The sequence below is a fragment of the Equus caballus genome, chromosome 25 (assembly GCF_041296265.1).
Source record: "Equus caballus isolate H_3958 breed thoroughbred chromosome 25, TB-T2T, whole genome shotgun sequence".
Taxonomy (NCBI): domain Eukaryota; kingdom Metazoa; phylum Chordata; class Mammalia; order Perissodactyla; family Equidae; genus Equus; species Equus caballus.
The window spans coordinates 23,977,563-23,996,253 of record NC_091708.1 but is presented as its reverse complement, the minus strand read 5'-3'; the positions used below and the strand labels follow the sequence as shown (position 1 = coordinate 23,996,253).

Here is an 18,691-nt window from a genome sequence, read left to right as displayed (position 1 = left end):
GACCTCAGCGTCTAGTATCTGGAACAGTTGAGGGAACGGGACTACCTACCACTCTGTTTCTGCCAGCTAACGTGCAGCCTTCACAGTAGAACGTGAGGCCCTCTGATAACACGATAATGGGAAGCACTGCAGTTCCTTACCCTCAACTTCCAGCTTCACCAATTTGGAATATGCCGTCCCGAGGCTGTTTTTTGCCACACATCGATAATGTCCTGCATCTTCCTTTTGCACATTATGAATCCTTAAACTCCCAGATTCAAGAACTGCAATGCGGGCATTTTCCTGCCAGGGATACGGACAAGAATTTTAAAACATCCATGGCTTTATCAAGGACACAGTTGCCATATCTCATCAAGTCATCATCATCGCTGTTGTCAAAAATATCATTTAAACACTTATTTGCCATTTATTATGTGTAACGTACAATATTAAATGAGACAGTACAAGATTACCTAAATTAATTTTAACAGTGATCCCATAAGATATAGTTTATTTTTATTTCCTTTCATCACACATAGACACCAAGGCTTATTTCATTTCCTAAGTCACACCCAAGTCTGTTGATTAAAAGCATTGCTTTTAACTGCCATATTTACTACATATCCAAATGGTATCCTTAGGGGAATATATGTCCTTTAAAAAATTGGAAAATTCTACTAATGATACAAAAACTGGTCTTTGAAATGAAAATATTACATTGATTTTCTTTTTTGGGACTCCAAATTCGGTATCATACAAAGAGCCACACTTATTTTTATTGTAGGAAGAGCACCAATATTTATGCCAAAGGAAAGCCAGAGAATTATATAGGTCACCATAAAAAATTTAATGTAAAACAAAGCTAATCAATTTTATACTTCCTTTCAATTAATTGACATATATCAACACCTATGTATTCTCCATGGAATGTTCTGAGCATCGTAAGATCAAAAGCATACTATCTGTGACCTCATTGAGTTCACAGTTAGGAGATGACACAAGGATGGAAAAAGGCAATGATGGTACAGTGTAATAATTTATTGATAAGTGTAGGCATAAAATATAAAAGCAGTACAAAATAGGCAGGTGAATAATACATTTTTAATTTGACTACTCTTTGTAATTGAAGTATCTGTCAACGTGTGTCTTCACCAGTCTTGAATCTTCATGTTCTACCATCACTCCAGTGTTCTCATTCTTTTTCTTTTAAACCTCATCTCTCTCTCCTCCCAGAAACTGTCTAGTCTAAGACCTGGATTTTAGTTCTATCTTTTTCATCCCTTAAGTCTCAAAGATTCCATGTTAAAAAATAAATGATTCGACTAACCAACCAACCAACAAAAAAGACTCTAGCTTTGCTCTGCCTCTTTTTTATCCCTAAAAAGGACTACTAGTTCCCATCTCTTTTTTTCCTTAGCCAGCCCCAACTGGAATGCCTTACAGTTTGTGTATATGGGAACAGAAATATTTAAGTTTGGTTGAAACATTATGTATGGAAAAACATTTATACTGGAAAATTGTAATCCTGTTACTGAGTTTACAAAGGATTGTTGTATTTGAAAACATGTTGTATATACATGTTTTAAGATAATAATCACTTACCCTGAGTGCATGGTCCCCCTTAATCCATGTCACTGATGGTTTGGGATTGCCCATTGTAGTACATGGTAGAACTGCCTTTAATCCTTCTGTTATCTTTACATTTATGGGAGGACGAGTTATTTTAGGTTCTAAAGGGAAATAAGAATTCAGAATTAAAAAGGCAATATGGCTGTACTAAACTTAGAGTTTCTAACCTCCTATTTAATTCTAAATATTCACTTTAAGAATAATTTGTTACATTACAAAATTCACCAAATTTTAAGGTTAATTTTTAGTGAATATCAAAAGAAATCATTTTTTAAAAGTTTAGGTTATCTCTCTTTTATTAGTATCTTATTTGAAAACACAAATTCATGAAACATATCAGGAGTTTGAAGTTGTAGTATTTTTTGTGTTAAAAATAGTTAAAAAGTTGATTAAAATAAGCTGTCACCAAAACAATTCATTATTTAATTCATACCAACAGACATGAAAACATTTGAAAAGACATTTTTAATATAAATTTATATTTTTAATATAATTCTGAGTTATGACCTATTATCCCTTTAGTTTCTATCTAAAATTGACTATTAAATTTAATGGTTAAAAATTAGAAACATTTATCCCATAGAAAGTAAATCAGATATTATTATATAAGTAATCAGAGAAATTCTAGTCATACAATTTAGGGTATCTGCACTCTGCAAAGCAAACTTGGGTAATTTACTGTTCTGTAAAACACTTAATTCTTTCAGAACAAGTAGTTTATGTCAATTTTATTCTCCAATGTTAAACTTTCAGAGGAAGAAGTTATTAAATCCAATGTATAGAAGAATTGACAAGTTCAGGATGCCAGTTATTTTACTACTTAAAACATTCATAAAATAATGCAAACTACATTTATTTCCGTAGTAATCTTACATTACAGATACAAAACAGAAGACTGTCTTTGCAGGAGAGACTACCGAGAAGAAGATGCATTTCATTTCTTTCAGGTCATGTGCCATAATCAATTTGTTACTTTGACAGAAAAGTGCATGCAATAATGATTCTTTTCCTTCTACTTTAATTGTGTGTGTGTGGGAGGGGGTGGTTTGGTGGTGGTTGTAAGTGGCATTTGCAAAGACTCATGGTCTATTGATATTTAATAGAGGAATTTACTGTCATATAGAGTTGGTATGATCCTACATTGTAGCAAAAATACAAGATAGGCTTAAATAGGTTATTGGAAAACATCAACTTAGTCACTTTGCCTGCTATCTAAAGCATACAGCTCTTCTTCTAATCAACAACAGTGAATTCCTACATTTAGATAATGGCCAGGCACCTCAATTGTGAGTTGGGTTGTCATATAGCTGCTGGCAGAAGCTTAGCTCAGGAGTTGATATACTTATGACGTAGTCAAAGAGAGTGTTATCAATTCCTTTCATTGAGTTCCCTATGCTGATCCCTATGGCAAACATGAGTCATAGATAATATCTTAGGCAGAAAACCTTTGTTAAAGCAAATAACTTCTATCTTCTCAGTGAAATACAGGTCTTAGTCACCTCTTGGATGAGAGGTGAGGGGAACCCTTGTGGGAAATTGAATACAAAATAAACTAGGAATGAATTGAGTATTGATGTGGAGTCATGGATTCCCCACACTAAGGGAACCTGATTCAGGTGGAGCCATGAGCACTGACTCATGAGAACTTGTCACCTTGCTGGAGCAAGATGCTGAGAGTATCTTGCTATGCCAGCATTGAGTCCTTAGTTGATGGACCATAAAGAAGTTGGGGGAGGGAGCTCCTGGGGGAGATCCTAAGGTAGTTGGAGTGACAATGGAGGTGGGGACCTTAGGGGCCTCAGGAAGCAACTCTTCAACAAGTAGTGCAGAAGCATTGCAAAATTTTAACAACTAAAAGAGCCACACCAGTGTATACCTCCATGAAAGGGAGAGCTTTCCTAAGGAGAGGGTGGAAAAAAGAAGAAAAGAGAACATGACCATGTTGGTGATGGTTTGTAGTGGGAATTTTTGTGAGAGAGTGAGACAACCAGACTGTTCTTAGCTGAGAAAGAGATAGATGGAGTTTGTGCCTTCTATTTGGAGGCAAATCGTGAGTGCAGGAAACTGCTCCCTTCATCGGACAGAACTAGAAATAGAAGTGTTGATGTTCACAGTGTGACATACTGGAGGTTTTTTAAATACAGTCTATTTCCTGGGGCTGACAGGTCATTGATCGAGTAGGCTGATAAAGAGTTAAGGCAAATGTAACTGGACTTGTGGAGGTCAAGGAATTATAAGGATGAAGTGGCTAGGGGTTCTGTTTCACAGCTGTTAAAATCCCTTAGGATAACGGCAGGAGTCGTGGTGGATAGAAGACAGTGAGTCTGGAATCAGAGACTTTGATAAACATGAGGTAGTGCCTGGAAGTGAGTAGATGACTTGATGAATAGAGTTAGAGGAGAGAATGGTCAGAATGGCATAAGCCCTCATGAGAGGAAAGATTTTGTTCAGGAATACAAAATACAATGGTTTAAAAACAGCAAGAAGGCCAAGGAGATCAGCCATGAGTACTTGTCAGCCTTGTAGACATGAAGTGGGGAAAAAATAAACAGCTTTCATTTAAGGAGAAAAGTCACTCAAGTTTGAAAATTTGCTCAAGAAAATTGAGTTTGATATAAGGCAAAAGGGTAGAAGAAGTGCCTGCAAAGAGGTTAAAGTTAAAAAAGATGTTTGGTGGCTGGCCCGGTGACCCAGTGGTTAAGTTTGAGCACTCCACTCCAGCGGCCTGGGGTTTGCCGGTTCGAATCCCGGGTGTGGACATACACACTGCACACTGCTCATCAAGACATGCTGTGGCAGCAACCCTCATACAAAATAGAGGAGGACTGGCATGGATGTTAGCTCAGAGATAATCTTCCTCAAAGCAAAAAGAGGAAGATTGGCAACAGATGTTAGCTATGGGTCAATCTTCCTCACCAAAAAAAAAAAAAGGATGTTTGGTTGTAATGGAACACTTTTAAAGGCACAGGGTAAAGATTTTAGAGGGAGCTTCCCTGGTGAGAGAAGTCAGGGTGGAGCAAATAAAAAGCTGTGTAAAGGCAAGAAAATGGAGAGGATAGATAACTAAGAAGCTTGCCTTTGGGGCGGTGGTTGATGGCAGGAATAAGAGGGGTCGCATTAACTGCCTCAAGCTTGTGTTTTGAACTTGAACTTGTCTCACTGCTGAACCTCCAGATATGAGGGAGTCTCTATTTACCGCCTGCTTCAAAGTGGACCAAGTTAACTTTAGAATCAATAGATGCTTCTCTTTCTCACTCACTCATCTTCACTTGCAGGGCTCCACAACTCTCAGCAGCTCCTCCCACACCATTGTTGGCTATGCAGCAGTAGATGCCATCATCGCTGTCTTCCACACTCAGGATGGTGAGGAGCTGTCCGTTCTCCCGAATGCTGTACCGGGTATCAAAGAGCCTGCAGGTCACGGAGGAAAATGGCAGGTTAGGGCTCATCTATGACTTTTTGGCTATAACTAACTGATCAAACAGATGATTGTCAATAGAAGAAGTAGATTATAGGTAAGAGGAAACTTGAATGAGTTCTGCATAATAGAATAACCTTATTTGATAATATAAAGCTAATGTCATATTTTAATTTTTCCTAGGCTCCAATAGTCAAAGCACCACTGAGTCCTCCAAAAATGCTTTCAAAAGATAATGTCTACTGATAAGACCAAACATAAAGTTTAAAGAAAGCATATTATTACTAAGATGTATGAGTCTTCTTTTAGTTACTGGGAAGTAGCAGCTGGATAATGAACACACACACACACATAAATGTGACTAGCAGAAAGGGTTAAGTACTTACAGAAGTAACCAACAATTAACTGAGTATTTGTTCATTCATTAAACAAATATTTGTTGAATGCCTAACAAGTGCCAGGCTTGGTTCTAGTTCTTTGGGATACAAAAGGAAGCAAATAGCCCTGACTTCTCCACGTCAATTAAATCACTGTGTTGCTTTGGGCAATTCTTTTAACCTCACTGTAGTTCAGATCCTACATTTATGAAATGAGGAAATTTGCATTTTACATATTATAGAAGGTGAAGTTTAGTACCGCCAAGAACTATGGTTGTATTTATGTCAAAGATAAATCACAAGGCAAACGTGGGCATTCTTATCAGAAAAAGGCAGAATACTTACTTAATGAGAATTTTATTTTTAGTCCAGGAAATTTCAGGCTGGGGATAGGATTCCACTGCACACATGAAAGTAGCCACTTCTTCAACTAAGGCATCCACTGTTTCAAGAGGAGTGGTGATGACAGGAGCTGAAAGGAGAGGACAAATAAAATGAGAACATACTAGAATGCTGTTTACTAACCCTTCTGTAAGCAGTCAGAGGCCACTGCATACCTGAATGAGAATTGTATTTCCCCACAGCATAATAAATTTGCCAAAAGGAAGGAAGATTTTATTTAGAGAATTTTGCTTCTACTTCCAAACTAGGCATTTGAAAATCAAAAAAGAAGAGTCTCGGGAGAATAGGACTTAGAATTTATAGTATATGAATAGGGGCACATCCAGGCTTTGTGAAGCCCAAAGTTATATAATTTGGATGCCCTCTTTAAGGAAAAATATATAAAATTATGAATACAAACTGTCTGTGGCCACTCCAACATCAATCAACTTGAAAGGAGGTGTGATTGAAGGGAAGTTAGAGTGGAAAGAGACAGAAATCTTAACAATTGTTGTTTAAAAACAATTTTTCCCAAAGTTCATAAAAATACATTTTTATACGAATACATTGCTAGAGTCTGCTGAGGGTTTTAGAAAGGGATCCTGCAATTAAGAGACTTTGAAGCTTAAGCTTCATCAGATTTATAGAGAATTCATATCTGCATATGAGTAGAGTAGAAAAAGACTCAATAATAAAAAGATAAATAACCCCAATTAAAAAGTGGGCAAAGGATCTGAATAGACATTTCTCCCAGGAATGTATACAAATGACCAACAAGCACATGAAAAGACGCCCACCATCATTAGCCATTAAGGAAATGCAAATCAAAACTACAATAAGATACCATTTAAAACCCCTAGAATAGCTATAATCAAAAAGAAAGATAATAGCAAATGTTGGCGAGGATGTGGAGGAATTAGAACCTTTGTGTATTGCTGGTGGAAAAGTAAACTGGTTCAGTCACTGTGGAAAACAGTATGGTGGTTCCTCAAAAAATTAAACATAGTATTACCATAAAATCCAGAAATTCCACTTCTGGGTATATACTCCCAAAAGAATTGAAAGCGGGGACTCAAATGTATATTTGTACCCTCATGATCACAGGAGCATTATTCGCAAGAACTTAAAGGTGGAAGGAACCCAAGTGTCTGCCAATAGATTAACAGATAAACCAAATGTAGTTTGTCTATACAATGGAGTATTATTTAACAATGAAAAGAAATGAGGTACCAATACATGCTACAACATGGATGAAACTTGGAAACAGTAAGTTAACTGGAAGAAGCCAGACACAAAGACAACATATTGTACAATTCCATTTGTATGAAATGTCCAAAATAGGCAAATCTATAAAGGCAGGAAATACATTAGTGATTGCCTAGGGCTGGGGGACAGGATGAAGGGATGAGAAGGTGACAGATGGCTAAGGGGTATAGGATTTCTTTTAGGTGTAATGAAAATGTTCTAAAATAGATTATGATGATGAACGCACAACTCTGTGAACTGTACACCTTGAATGGGTAAAGTGCATGGTATGTGAATTATATCTCTGCAAAGCTGGATTTGTGTATGTGTTTCACAAAAAGAAAGACAACAGGAGGAGAGGCTGTAGACGTGGTCCCTTTTCTCCTTCCTCGCCTCTCCCCCACGAAATGAGGGTCACCTGGATTGGAAAAATTGGGGAGGAAAAAAAGAAGTTAAGAAGGGTGGGAGTGTATTGGTAGTGGGATACACCCCTCTTCAATGCTTCAGGAAACCTGAGAATCCCACCAAAACAAAGGAGTAGGGTCCTGGTGACCTCAAGGGCTAGATGATGTGGGAAAGAATATGCCAGCACCTGTATTTGGGTGAGTCTGGAAATCTACCCTATTGCACAGCCTGATTTAAAATAATTTTCATCATCACCACTTTATCATTATTATTATTATTTATTATTATTATTTTTTTGGTGAGCAAAATTGGCCCTGAGCTAACATCTGTTGCCAGTCTTCCTCTTTTGGCTGAAGAAGATTGGCCCAGAGCTAACATCTGTGCTCATCTTCCTCTATTTTGTGTATGGGATGCCACCACAGCATGGCTTGATAAGCTGTGTATAGGTCTGCGCCTGGGATCTGAATCTGCAAACCCTGGGCGGCTGAAGTGGAGTACACGAACTTAACCACTATGCCACCAGGCTGACCACTCATTATTATTATTTATCAGATGTTTATTTACTATTTTCCCTGTAGCAGGCACTGTGTTGATGTGAAGCAAAAAGATGCATAACACACATCTCTGCCTCCTAAAGGCCCACAATCTAGATGATAAGGTAGGATAGACACACAAAATGATCAGCTGTGATAATAAGTTATGCCTGCTATCCTGGTATAACTATTAATAGGGCCCCTTATGCTCCAAAAAATACCTTAGTTTGGACAGTAAAGGATACGGTCATTTTAGTTAAAATGCAAGGCTCATAGGAAAGCCAAGTAAGCAAAGTGAACAATATCTCAGATGTGGAGTAAGTGGTGATAGCCTCATGAAACACTTCAAACAAACTGACACATGGGCCATAAAAGATGCATCTACTGCCTAAACAAACCTTATTTTTTCAGTAAACGCATCAGCTGAGAGTGAAAGAAAATGGTGGTTGAGAGTGTTCCACTTATTCCATATCTCCCTTGTTAGTGTTATTCTTTTCTTAAGATCCGGTTTAAGCATCATCTCCTCCCAATTTCTATGACTTGCCCGATAGAGTCAAATGCCCTTTTCCTTAACCTCAGGTTATCCTGTATATGTCACTCTTATAGCACTTGTCACACAGATGCTATTAAAATGATCTGTGTGTATCTTTGTCCCACACTCAATTATAAAAACCTTGAGCTTTGTGTCAGGGACCATATCTCAGACCTCTTTCAATTCTCAGGGCTAGCACATTGACTGATGTATTGTTTCAGTGAACCAGACTATATTTCTGAGGACTTTATAAAAGGTATATATTTTTTAAAAGGCTGAAGGAGAGTAGCTGAAATAAGAGAGCAGAAATTTTAGGTAAAATGACATCTTATAAATAGGCATCAAGGCCACCCTTTTCCAACTTTCCCCTGAAATAACCATTAAAATATACAGAACGAAGTAGGAAGAAACAAGGATATGAAAGGTATTAAAGAATAGTTAAGAGGCATAGAGTATAGATTGACAGGCACTGATATACTTCTAATAGAATTTCCAGAAAAATAAAATAGAGAGAAAGCTGTTCATTTTTCAAAATTGAAAAAAAAAGCATAAATATTAAGATTGAAAATTCCCACCAGGTGCCAAGCTAGATAAAGAAAAATCAATTCATCCTTAAATACATTGGATTAAAACTACAGAAAATTAAAGATAAAAGAAAATCTTAAGACCTACCAGAAAGAAAGGATCAGTTACCTTAATAGGAATGCCAATTAGGCTGACCTGAGATTATTCAGATTGTTTAGCAACAATTGATACCAAAAGGCAATGGACCAATATCTTTAAAGGGCTGAGAAAAAAATAACTGTTATCCTGGAATTCTATGGTCAGCTTAGATAATCATTTTGAAATGTAGACAAAATAAAGACACACAAATATTGAAAGTGTTTACCACTCTACCTTCTCTGAAACAGTCCCTAAAGAATATATACTCAGCAAGAAACAACTTTTTCCCAAAAGAAAGGGGTAAGGGACAAGAAACAATAGCAAGCATAGATGGTGGTAAAATATAATTGCAATTTTAACGCACTGTAGAATATTAAAAAAAAACAAACCACTAATTTTTGTGTTTAAAAAAAGAGTGGAACTAAAATTCTAAATAAACAATTACAAGATGAAAATTCAGGGGAGAAGTTCAGCAGATAGTTAAAACATGTTAAGCTCTTTACTGTAAACAGGAAAATGACAGAAACGCTGAACTTGGGGAGAAAAATATATGGTTAAATGCATATGTTAAAATTTTATTAATGGTCACCACTAAAAGAATAGATGAAAAGTCAAAACTTCCAAAGTAGTAGGAGAAAAAGAGGGTCTAGAAGTGAATCAATCAAAAAAAGAAGAAGGGGTCAGCCCCGTGGTGTAGCAATTAAGTTCACGCACTCCACGTCGGCAGACCGGGGTTTGCTGGTTCAGATCCCAGGCATGGACCTAGGCACTGCTTATGAAGCCACGCTGTGGGAGGTATCTCATGTATAAAATGGAAGAAGATTGGCACAGATGTTAGCTCAGGGCCAAGCTTCCTCAGCAGAAAAAAAAAAGGAGGATTGGTGGTGGATGTTAGCTCAGGGCTAATCTTCCTCAAAAAAAAAAGAAAAGAAAAAAAAGAAGCAGCAGCAGAAAAAGAAAAAAAAAAGGAGGATAAATAAGCCAAGAAAAGGCGTGGTTAACAGAAGACGTAAAAGAATGGGGGAAGAAACATGCCCAAATAAATCAGAAATCACAATAAATGCCAATGGTGTAAACTGACCTATGAAAAGATAGACACTATCATACAGTATTAAAAAACACAAAAGACACACCTAAATAAATTACAACAGAAACGTTGGAAATAAAGAGAAGGGAAAATATATACAAAGTAAATACCATTCAAAATAAAGTGATAAAGCAATAAAGCACTACCAAGAAAAAATCGAATATAAGGTGATAAGCATTTATAGGGTGAAGAGAAACATTACTTAATAATAAAAAGAACAATCCATCAGGAAGAGACAACAATCATGAGGCTTAATTATTTAAAAATATAGACTCAAAATAAATAAAAACAAAGCCAGAAGATATTACAATGAAGTAATAGGCTCCTAAATTTTTAAAGAAAATCACACACACACACGTATATGTCAGAGAGAGGGAAAATGGAAGAATGAACGAGTACCAAAATGTTAAAAGCATTTATCCCTAGAGGCGAGCATTCTGTATAATTTTTTTTTGTTTTGCTGTATCTTATAATGTTAAAAAATAATATATATTATCTCTATAATAGAAAAAGTTACAACAAATAAATCAGAATGTCACAGGAATGTTTATCTTCCAAAGAAATGGAAGCAAACTTGTAACTGATAAGAAAGTTTGAGAAAGTCAATCTCTTAAGAAAAAATTATGTATTTTCTAAACAACTAGTGAGTGAAATAAGCAATTGATTGTATAATTACGCAGAAATTAAGAGATAAAAACTAAAAATATTACATTAATTTTATGCGATGTAGGTTGTGATGAGCCCAAAGGTAAACCAATAATCTTGAATGCTTTCATTGTTTGAAAAGAAAGACTATTGAGCAACTAGGCATTGAGAGTCAATCTAGGACAGGGCTTGACTTCAAATTCCTGATCCCATCACTTTCCAGTTCCATAAAGTCACTTAACTAGTGCTTTGGCATCGTCAGCTGTAGATGGAATGATAATAAAACCACCACTTGTCATGAGGATTAGAAAAATGAATATACGTAAAGCATCTAAAATTGTCCTTGGCCCATAGGGAACACTATGTGTTATTTGATTCTGTAAGTTAGAAACAGAAACCTGAGCTGCTCAATGGTTCTCCTGGTCTCTGGATTACATGCAAATTTACCATTAATATTTACTCCTGGGACTCTATCCAAGGAAATAATCACAAAATGGAAAGGCACATAGATGACTTTCACTGCACCAAACAGATTAATTGTACTAAATTGTACTTATAGCATGAAAGTGGGAGAAGAGTTAGGCATGCGGTTTGGTCTTCCTAACCATGTTCTGCTAGAGCTTGCTTTTACCGGCTGGCAAGAGCAAGTGTTAATTTTTCAGGAATTTAGTGAGATAATTGTTAAATACAGCTATTGCTAAAAATTAAGTCATATAAATTTATAACTAAATAAATTATGTTAAAAACAATATAATAACACTAAAAATTTGTCATTTCCTAATGGTTGTGCTGCATTTTACTAGTATCTGTGTTCTTGAGGTTATTCGCATCTAGTGAACCTGTATGGTAGAAATAGCATATAGAGGTGTGCTCCTGCACGTCTCTTCCCCATTCAGTGTTTGTTGTTACCTTGACATTGGCTGTGGTTGGAGTATTTACAGTACAGAAACAAACAAATGCAACAAATCAGGGCCTTTTTATTTTCTCAGAGAGGCAGATACGAAACATATACCAGCGACTCTTATCCAAACAGGATATTATTACACAGTTGCTTCAAATGGTATTTTGAAGTATTGATGATATAGAATACGCTCATGCTTTAGTGTTAAGTAAAAATGGAAGGCAGCAGAATTGTATAAACAATTTTATGATACCTTTTTATTAGGCTATATAGAAAAGAATGGAAGAAAATATACCAACATGTTAACAGTCCTGGATGTATGTGTGACTTTCTCTATTTTAAACTTTTGCATATTGTATGTTTTCCCAAAATCATTCTTAATCACCCTGTATTATTTTTATTTAAAAAATAAACTTTGTTCATTAGTTTCTTCTTACTTAATACACAGATGCAGAAGTGACAGAGTATTAATAGTATTAAATAATTAATATTAATACTATTAATATTACTTTTCCAATGAGGTGACACAAACTCTGTTGAGATCAGTTAAGATCAAGGGAGGAAATCTTAGAATGTCTTGACAAAATGGATGTGGAGAAATACACGAGGTGTTACTAAGTATCTTGTTGACACCTTCCCATGATGTTCAGTGGCACGAGAGTCTTGTGTGATGTTTGCCTCTGTTTTTAGCAATTTTGGTATCTAAAATTGATTAAGAACCTGCTATGGGTCACACGTTATAATTTTCATTCATTATCTCATTTACCACAACAAACATAAAGGCAGATATTATTATCATTCTCATCTGGAGATGAGGAATGGAGCTAAGAATGGTTAAATAACTTGTCTAAACACAACAAAAGTAGGAAGTGATAGAGCTGAACTTCAAGGTTAAGGTTGGTTTAAAGTTCCTATCTTTTAACTCTAAGTTATACCATGTCTTCAGCATAGTACTGGTTACAGACGGGGGAAAAAATAAGATTTACATCAATATCAATTTCTATAGGCAGAATATGGTTGGTTACATCCACTTTGCCTATATTCCAAAATTGTCCAAACAAATCTGCTTTCAAATTTTTACTGACACGCTCACATGGTTATATTTAATGATATTTGTTGGCTCAGCAGACTGTCTCTTGTTTACTTTCATTCTACTACCCAGCTTTCATCTCAGTCAGAGCCTGTTTAAGCTAGGGCACTATTTCTTCCCTCAATCCAAGGACCATAGGAATAACAAATACATGAAAATGAGCACAACGCTCTTCTGGACCAAAAGAGTAACTTGACTTGAATACCAGCTTCTTGAAGAGAAGGACATATTACCCTTTTTATGGGCTCTTGCACAGGCCATTGACATACCAACTTCTCATTGAATAGTTGCTGATTAACATGACCAAAGAATGGAGTAAACAAAGAAGTCAGGTGTAATTGCTCCTTTCTTTTTTAGTTAAATTAGGTTTCAGATTTGGAACATATTCACATTTTTCTAAAGTCATGAACATAGTATTGTTTTTTCAGTATGAGAAAATGCTTCGGTGTTGGAAATTTTTAAAATCCCCCAAAGAAAGAGGATACTCAGTGTTGGTCATTATTTGGCATCTCTTAGAAACTGACACATTTATTCTACTGGTGATGTAATGAAATATGTTATTTTTTATAATGATGTCGTTGGAACTTGCAAGATTTGTTGATAATCTCAGTAATCACTTAATGCTGTATCTTTAATTCCTTGTCTCAGATCACAGTCTTGGTCTTTGCCTTTAGGAACGGCCCTGGGCATAGGCAGGTATGAGTTCTGGCTTAGCCTGTTAGAATTTCTGAAATTGTCTCTTCTGGGGGCATTCATTTGAGTAGGACATGATCTCATAGGGACCCATTTAAAATATGCCTGTGGTCCAGGAGTGATCATTTCACTGATCATTGACAATCACAGTACATAAGATTATGTGTTGAGCACCAGTAGGCACTTCATTTTAGGAAGAAACTGAGGATTATAAAGACTACATGGTCTCCCTAAGGACACACAGAAAGACACTGAAGACCAGGAAAAAGAACTTGATCTTAACATTCTCTTCCAGGCCTTAAATGTGCTCATTTCACTTTCTTCATTATTCAACCTAGACTGCCTGGTATGTTGCCATATAAGCTCAACTCCCTTACTCTCTAGCCCATTAGCTGCACTGACCCTGGAAAGCTCTAATCCAACCAGCTGTCCCTGATGCTCCTATGTTCATATAGTATTGTTGGGTAAAGTGAAACAATGGTGCAGATCAGGGCCACTATAAAGGTGCAGTCCCCAGCCCCAGTTGAGCCCTCAGCACGGCCCATCTAGTCCTTCTATATTCTCTGGTCCACTCCTTCTCTCATCTTCCTGAATGGGACCACTTCCTTTGGGTCCTCTACTCACTCCTCACTTGTCAGTTTTTGCTAGTGACCTCAAGTCCTATTTCACTGAGAAGTTGCCTATTTCGCCTTTGGAATTATGGTAGAAATCTTGACATTTCTGCTTCTTCTTTTTGTTCTGCAAGGTCAATAACATTTAACGCAACTGTGTTTTCGCCAAAATGCAATGAGTTACTCTTTCACTGCACGTCCATATAAAACATTCATCCAGGACTTGGTGTTCTGGATTTCAATGACAGCTGTGCTTGCTCTGACTTAGTCATATGTCAAACCTGTGAATCCTGTCCCTGTATACAAAACGATTTAAGAGGAAGTTACTCAAACATATCTAAAGATAAATCACTTAGACTCAGAAACTTCTAGGTATGGTAGTAAATGGAGAAATTTTGAAAGTGGAGTTTGGACAGGAGTTCTTTGTACATATTAAACAAATTCAGTGCTGCTTACATGAACTGCTATACTCCCACATAATTTAAATTCAACCATACACTTAATATTTCTCGATAAAGCAGAAAATGCTATTGAAGTACGTGGTTAAGGCAATTATTCAGTGAAACGTTGGCTGCTTTCATACATGATGGTTTGTAAAGTTCTCCTGCTTGTGGGTTATGACATTGAGCTTATCATGGAAAGTATCACTAGTCGAAATGATTCAGAAAGGTAGTGCCTTTTCCCCTTGTCTTTGAACAGTAGGAATCTCAATTAAACTAAAACTAAAACAATAAACTATTAATTCTACAAAGTTCATTATTAATTTTATTGAAAAAATGATACACCAACAGAAAAGGATCCACTGAATACTCTTGCACTATTTTGAATCTGTCAATCTATTTTGTAACACATTATCGTGCAGATTCCTTGATTCATTCATGATAAAGGATTTAGAAATAAGGTATCCCATCTTAAAAACTCTTCTTATTATTGCCTTCTACCAAGAATAGAGAAAGCAACCTATGAGGTAGTTTGTGTGGAATGTTTTATTAATTTAAATAGCATTAAAATAATAGCATATTATGGTGGGGGTTTTGTACCAATATATTCCATGCACTTTGACATTTAAAATTTTAGGGACTGTGTTTTCACAATAATGTTTATTCTCAGAACTGGTTTGTGTAGTTGATGGATGTTTGCCCTGCTAGGCCTGGTGTTTTGGGCTAAGGGTGATGTTAAACCCATACTAATTTAGATTTTACAATAAATACAGTAGACTAGGCAAAAACATTGTTTTAATTTTCGATTTTACAATTGAATTATAGCAGTAAATAAATTATAAACCAATAAACAAAGTTGGATTAAAAATCTGATCACTTTATTTAAAAGCCAGGATGTTTGGTTTTGTCGCTGTCATGCCACCAGATTTTCAAATTTTCAAAATAGAGATGGTGTGCATTTGAATTAAAGGCTTTACCTGTAAAGTTTGGAAACTGGCAATCCTTTCCTTCTAGAATATAAATTAGGAGTTCAGATAGAGAGGCTGTGTTTTTTTTGTGCACCAAATTCTAATTTGAACCATCAAAATCAATTGTCCTGCTCCTCATAAAATTGAATTCTAGAAAAGTTCAGCATCTAATCATGTTGTTATTATGTAACTTTGTGGTTTAGAAAAGCACAAATAAGACTTATAGCAATCTATAAATTCGAACATCCAGGTGCTGCCTTCCCGGACATCCGTTATATGATCAGGAAGTATTAAAATAATCTGAAGCCAATGTTAAGTCTTTCTGGCTATTCTTAGTTGTTTGAAAAGTTCTAGGTTCTCTTTTATCTGGAGATACCTTAAAGTATTAGTTGGAATTAGACATTTAAATACATTTGAAGACACCATTCTGCTCATGTAAATGGAAAAAGAAACAAAACAAAATAAGTCTATGAAATCAGACTGTGTGTGAAGAAGGCTGTATCAGCATGTGAATCTTAACCTTGTGACTCCAGAAATTTTATTGAATTTCTATGTTTCCCATCTACATACAGACACTACCTTCACTTATCTACACAATACAAATGTGTTTAGTTCTTTGGTAAAGTAATATAAAGGGAAAATAATTCAAGCATGTCATCAAATACGGAACTCGTTTTACTCTACTGTAATATATTTAACTTGGATATTCTTTACTTTAATTGATACCATTCAATCTATTTCCTCATGTCTTTTTAAAAAAGATTTCAATGAAGCCCTCGGTCACTTTGCACATCATACTTTCCAGTCTTTCTTCCTGATTTGAAATACACTAGTCTCAGTTTCATAATACGCTGGCCAGAAACCATTTCGCTGTGGACATTCTTGCTACTGCGACAGGTGTTTGTCAGTTTCTTAAGTTGCTTTCCTTTCCCCCGAGGTGGTGTTATTTCCGGTACATTCCAAAGGCAGTGAAAAAAACTTTTGCAGTCCCTTGCCAAGTCAAGTCGTGATGCCAGCTTCAAAGTTATTAAGAACCCATTGTCTTCAGGCTTTTATTATATAGGCGAATTCTGTGCATCTCTCTCCAATTTTGATTTTTTTAGGAACTAAACTATTTACTAAGAGTTTTGTAAAACTAAAACTGAAAATGGAAATGATTTTTGTTCAGAAGCAGACGCTCTGGATGTCTGGGAGTAGGGTTGATTATATTCCTGGCAAACCTGATGTGAAAAGGTTTTCATCATCCATTGAGACCACCCTGAAGTTTGACACACACGTAAACAATACAGACCTTGATAACTTCCAGTCTACTTGCTGTTTCCCCTACAAGTGAGGGCTGTGCATGCACTTTATGGCTAAACTTTTTAGTGCAAAACTTATAGGAGGGAGGGATACCAGTAGAAAGGAGACCATCAACCAATTGCTTATTTATCCAGTTTTCTCTCTCTCCTTACATTGCACTTCTATTTCACCAAGTAAAACCCAAACCCACCATAATATGAATTGGTCGTGATCAGAGCACACACATGCACTTTAGAACTATGACAAGGCAACAAGAAGACAAGATTGCTCAAACCAACCTTTTGGAAGTTTCTCAGTCCCGCTGAAGGCAACCAAAGTAAGAATATGTACCAGTGGAATGTTGACGAGCTCTCTCATGATTAATCCAGGCTCAGGCAGGAGAAAGTTCCTTCTGGACAATGCAAGGAAAATGCCCCCACAGTTTACATTTTAAAGCATAGTTTGTTACAAAAGGGTCGACTGCTAATGACTGTTTGTGTCAGCAGCTCCACAGGCTCTAAGTATAATCAGGAATTCTCAGACTTGGCTGTAATGATGGACACGGCCAGCTGGTGAGTATCCACTTAGGCCAGTAATGCAAGTGTAGGGCTGGAGGAACAAGGGAAAGAAAATCCCTTTAGAATCCCTTTTAAGACAGTGGCAGAAGGACAATACCAGATGCCTCTTGCAACCATCACCATATTCCCTGAGGTATAGTTTTTGTGACCTTCGGATTCAGCTCACCACCTCTCTGCGCTCAAACCAGTTTCCTGGGTGTATGTGATCGTGACTCCTCCCATCTCTCACTCCACCTCCCGTATCTAATCCATTACCAATTCCTACAGATTGCATCAACTCAATATTGTTTGCTTTCCTCTCCTCCTTTGATTCCAGCTGGTATCGTGCTATCTCAACCTCCTTTTCAGAAGTTCATCTTTTCTAAATAACAGTGATAGCCTCCTGTTACCATCCTCTAACCTCTTTTCAGATAGCCTGTCCTGCTTAAAAGCCTTCAGTGGCTTCCCATCACATCAAAACATATTCAAACCTCCCTGATATGACACAGGAGGCCTTGCTGGACTCTGCCTACCTCGTTAGCCTTGTCTTTTATAATATTTGCTTCTTATTTTAATATTTAACAACTTGTTATAGGTTTCCTGTCTACAGTTTTCTCGACCTCATGAATTGCTCATACTGTCCTGCTGTCTTGGAATGCTTTTTCCCTCCTCTCCACCCAATTAATACCTATCTCAGCTTGATCATCTTCTCCTCCTGGGAGCCATCCCAGACCAAAAATCCCATATCTTCCCAAGGTTGCATTAGGCTTGCCTCCTCTGAACTTCTGTAATATATTGTGCACATCTCTATCATTGCATTTACTGCCTTGTTTGAAGATTTTTTTCCTGTTGTGTTGGTGGTGATCTCATGGCCTCATGAGTCCACTGAGTCAGCAACTGTGGGCCGTCAGCCAGTTATACTCCTTGCAGCGGGTTCTCCTGAAAGTGCACCTCCGTGGCTCCCAAAACTACGCAAATCACCTTTTCCCACTGAGCAATATGTCCTGGACACTTTTCTAAGTTAATATATACAGAACTGCTTCCTTATTTCTGTTGGCTACATGGTCTTCTAAATCCTGGATATATGATGGTATATTTAACTAATCCCCAGTAATGATGAGAGAACCCATTTTCCTACACTCGCATCAACACTTACCTTTGAATACATTTAAATAGAATAAAAACAGCATTTCATTGTTTTAATTTACACTTATTTCACTGAATACTATTGGTAATGAGAATTTTTCATATACTCG

General features: G+C 36.6%; 1 protein-coding gene across 3 annotated transcripts in view; it reads right to left on the bottom strand.

Moving 5' to 3' along the window:
* The window catches only part of MUSK (muscle associated receptor tyrosine kinase), a 97,611-nt gene extending 80,031 nt beyond the window's left edge, over positions 1-17,580 (bottom strand). For all 3 annotated transcript variants that reach the window (XM_070251313.1, XM_070251311.1, XM_070251312.1), the window contains exons 1-5: positions 17,178-17,580; positions 5,749-5,875; positions 4,868-5,019; positions 1,582-1,709; positions 141-282 (exon numbers count right to left, since the gene is read on the bottom strand). In XM_070251313.1, the coding sequence (XP_070107414.1) occupies positions 141-282; positions 1,582-1,709; positions 4,868-5,019; positions 5,749-5,875; positions 17,178-17,256 (628 nt within the window). In that variant the 5' untranslated portion in view covers positions 17,257-17,580. The remainder of the gene's footprint in view (positions 1-140; positions 283-1,581; positions 1,710-4,867; positions 5,020-5,748; positions 5,876-17,177) is intronic.
* Between the last annotated feature and the right edge of the window lie 1,111 nt (positions 17,581-18,691).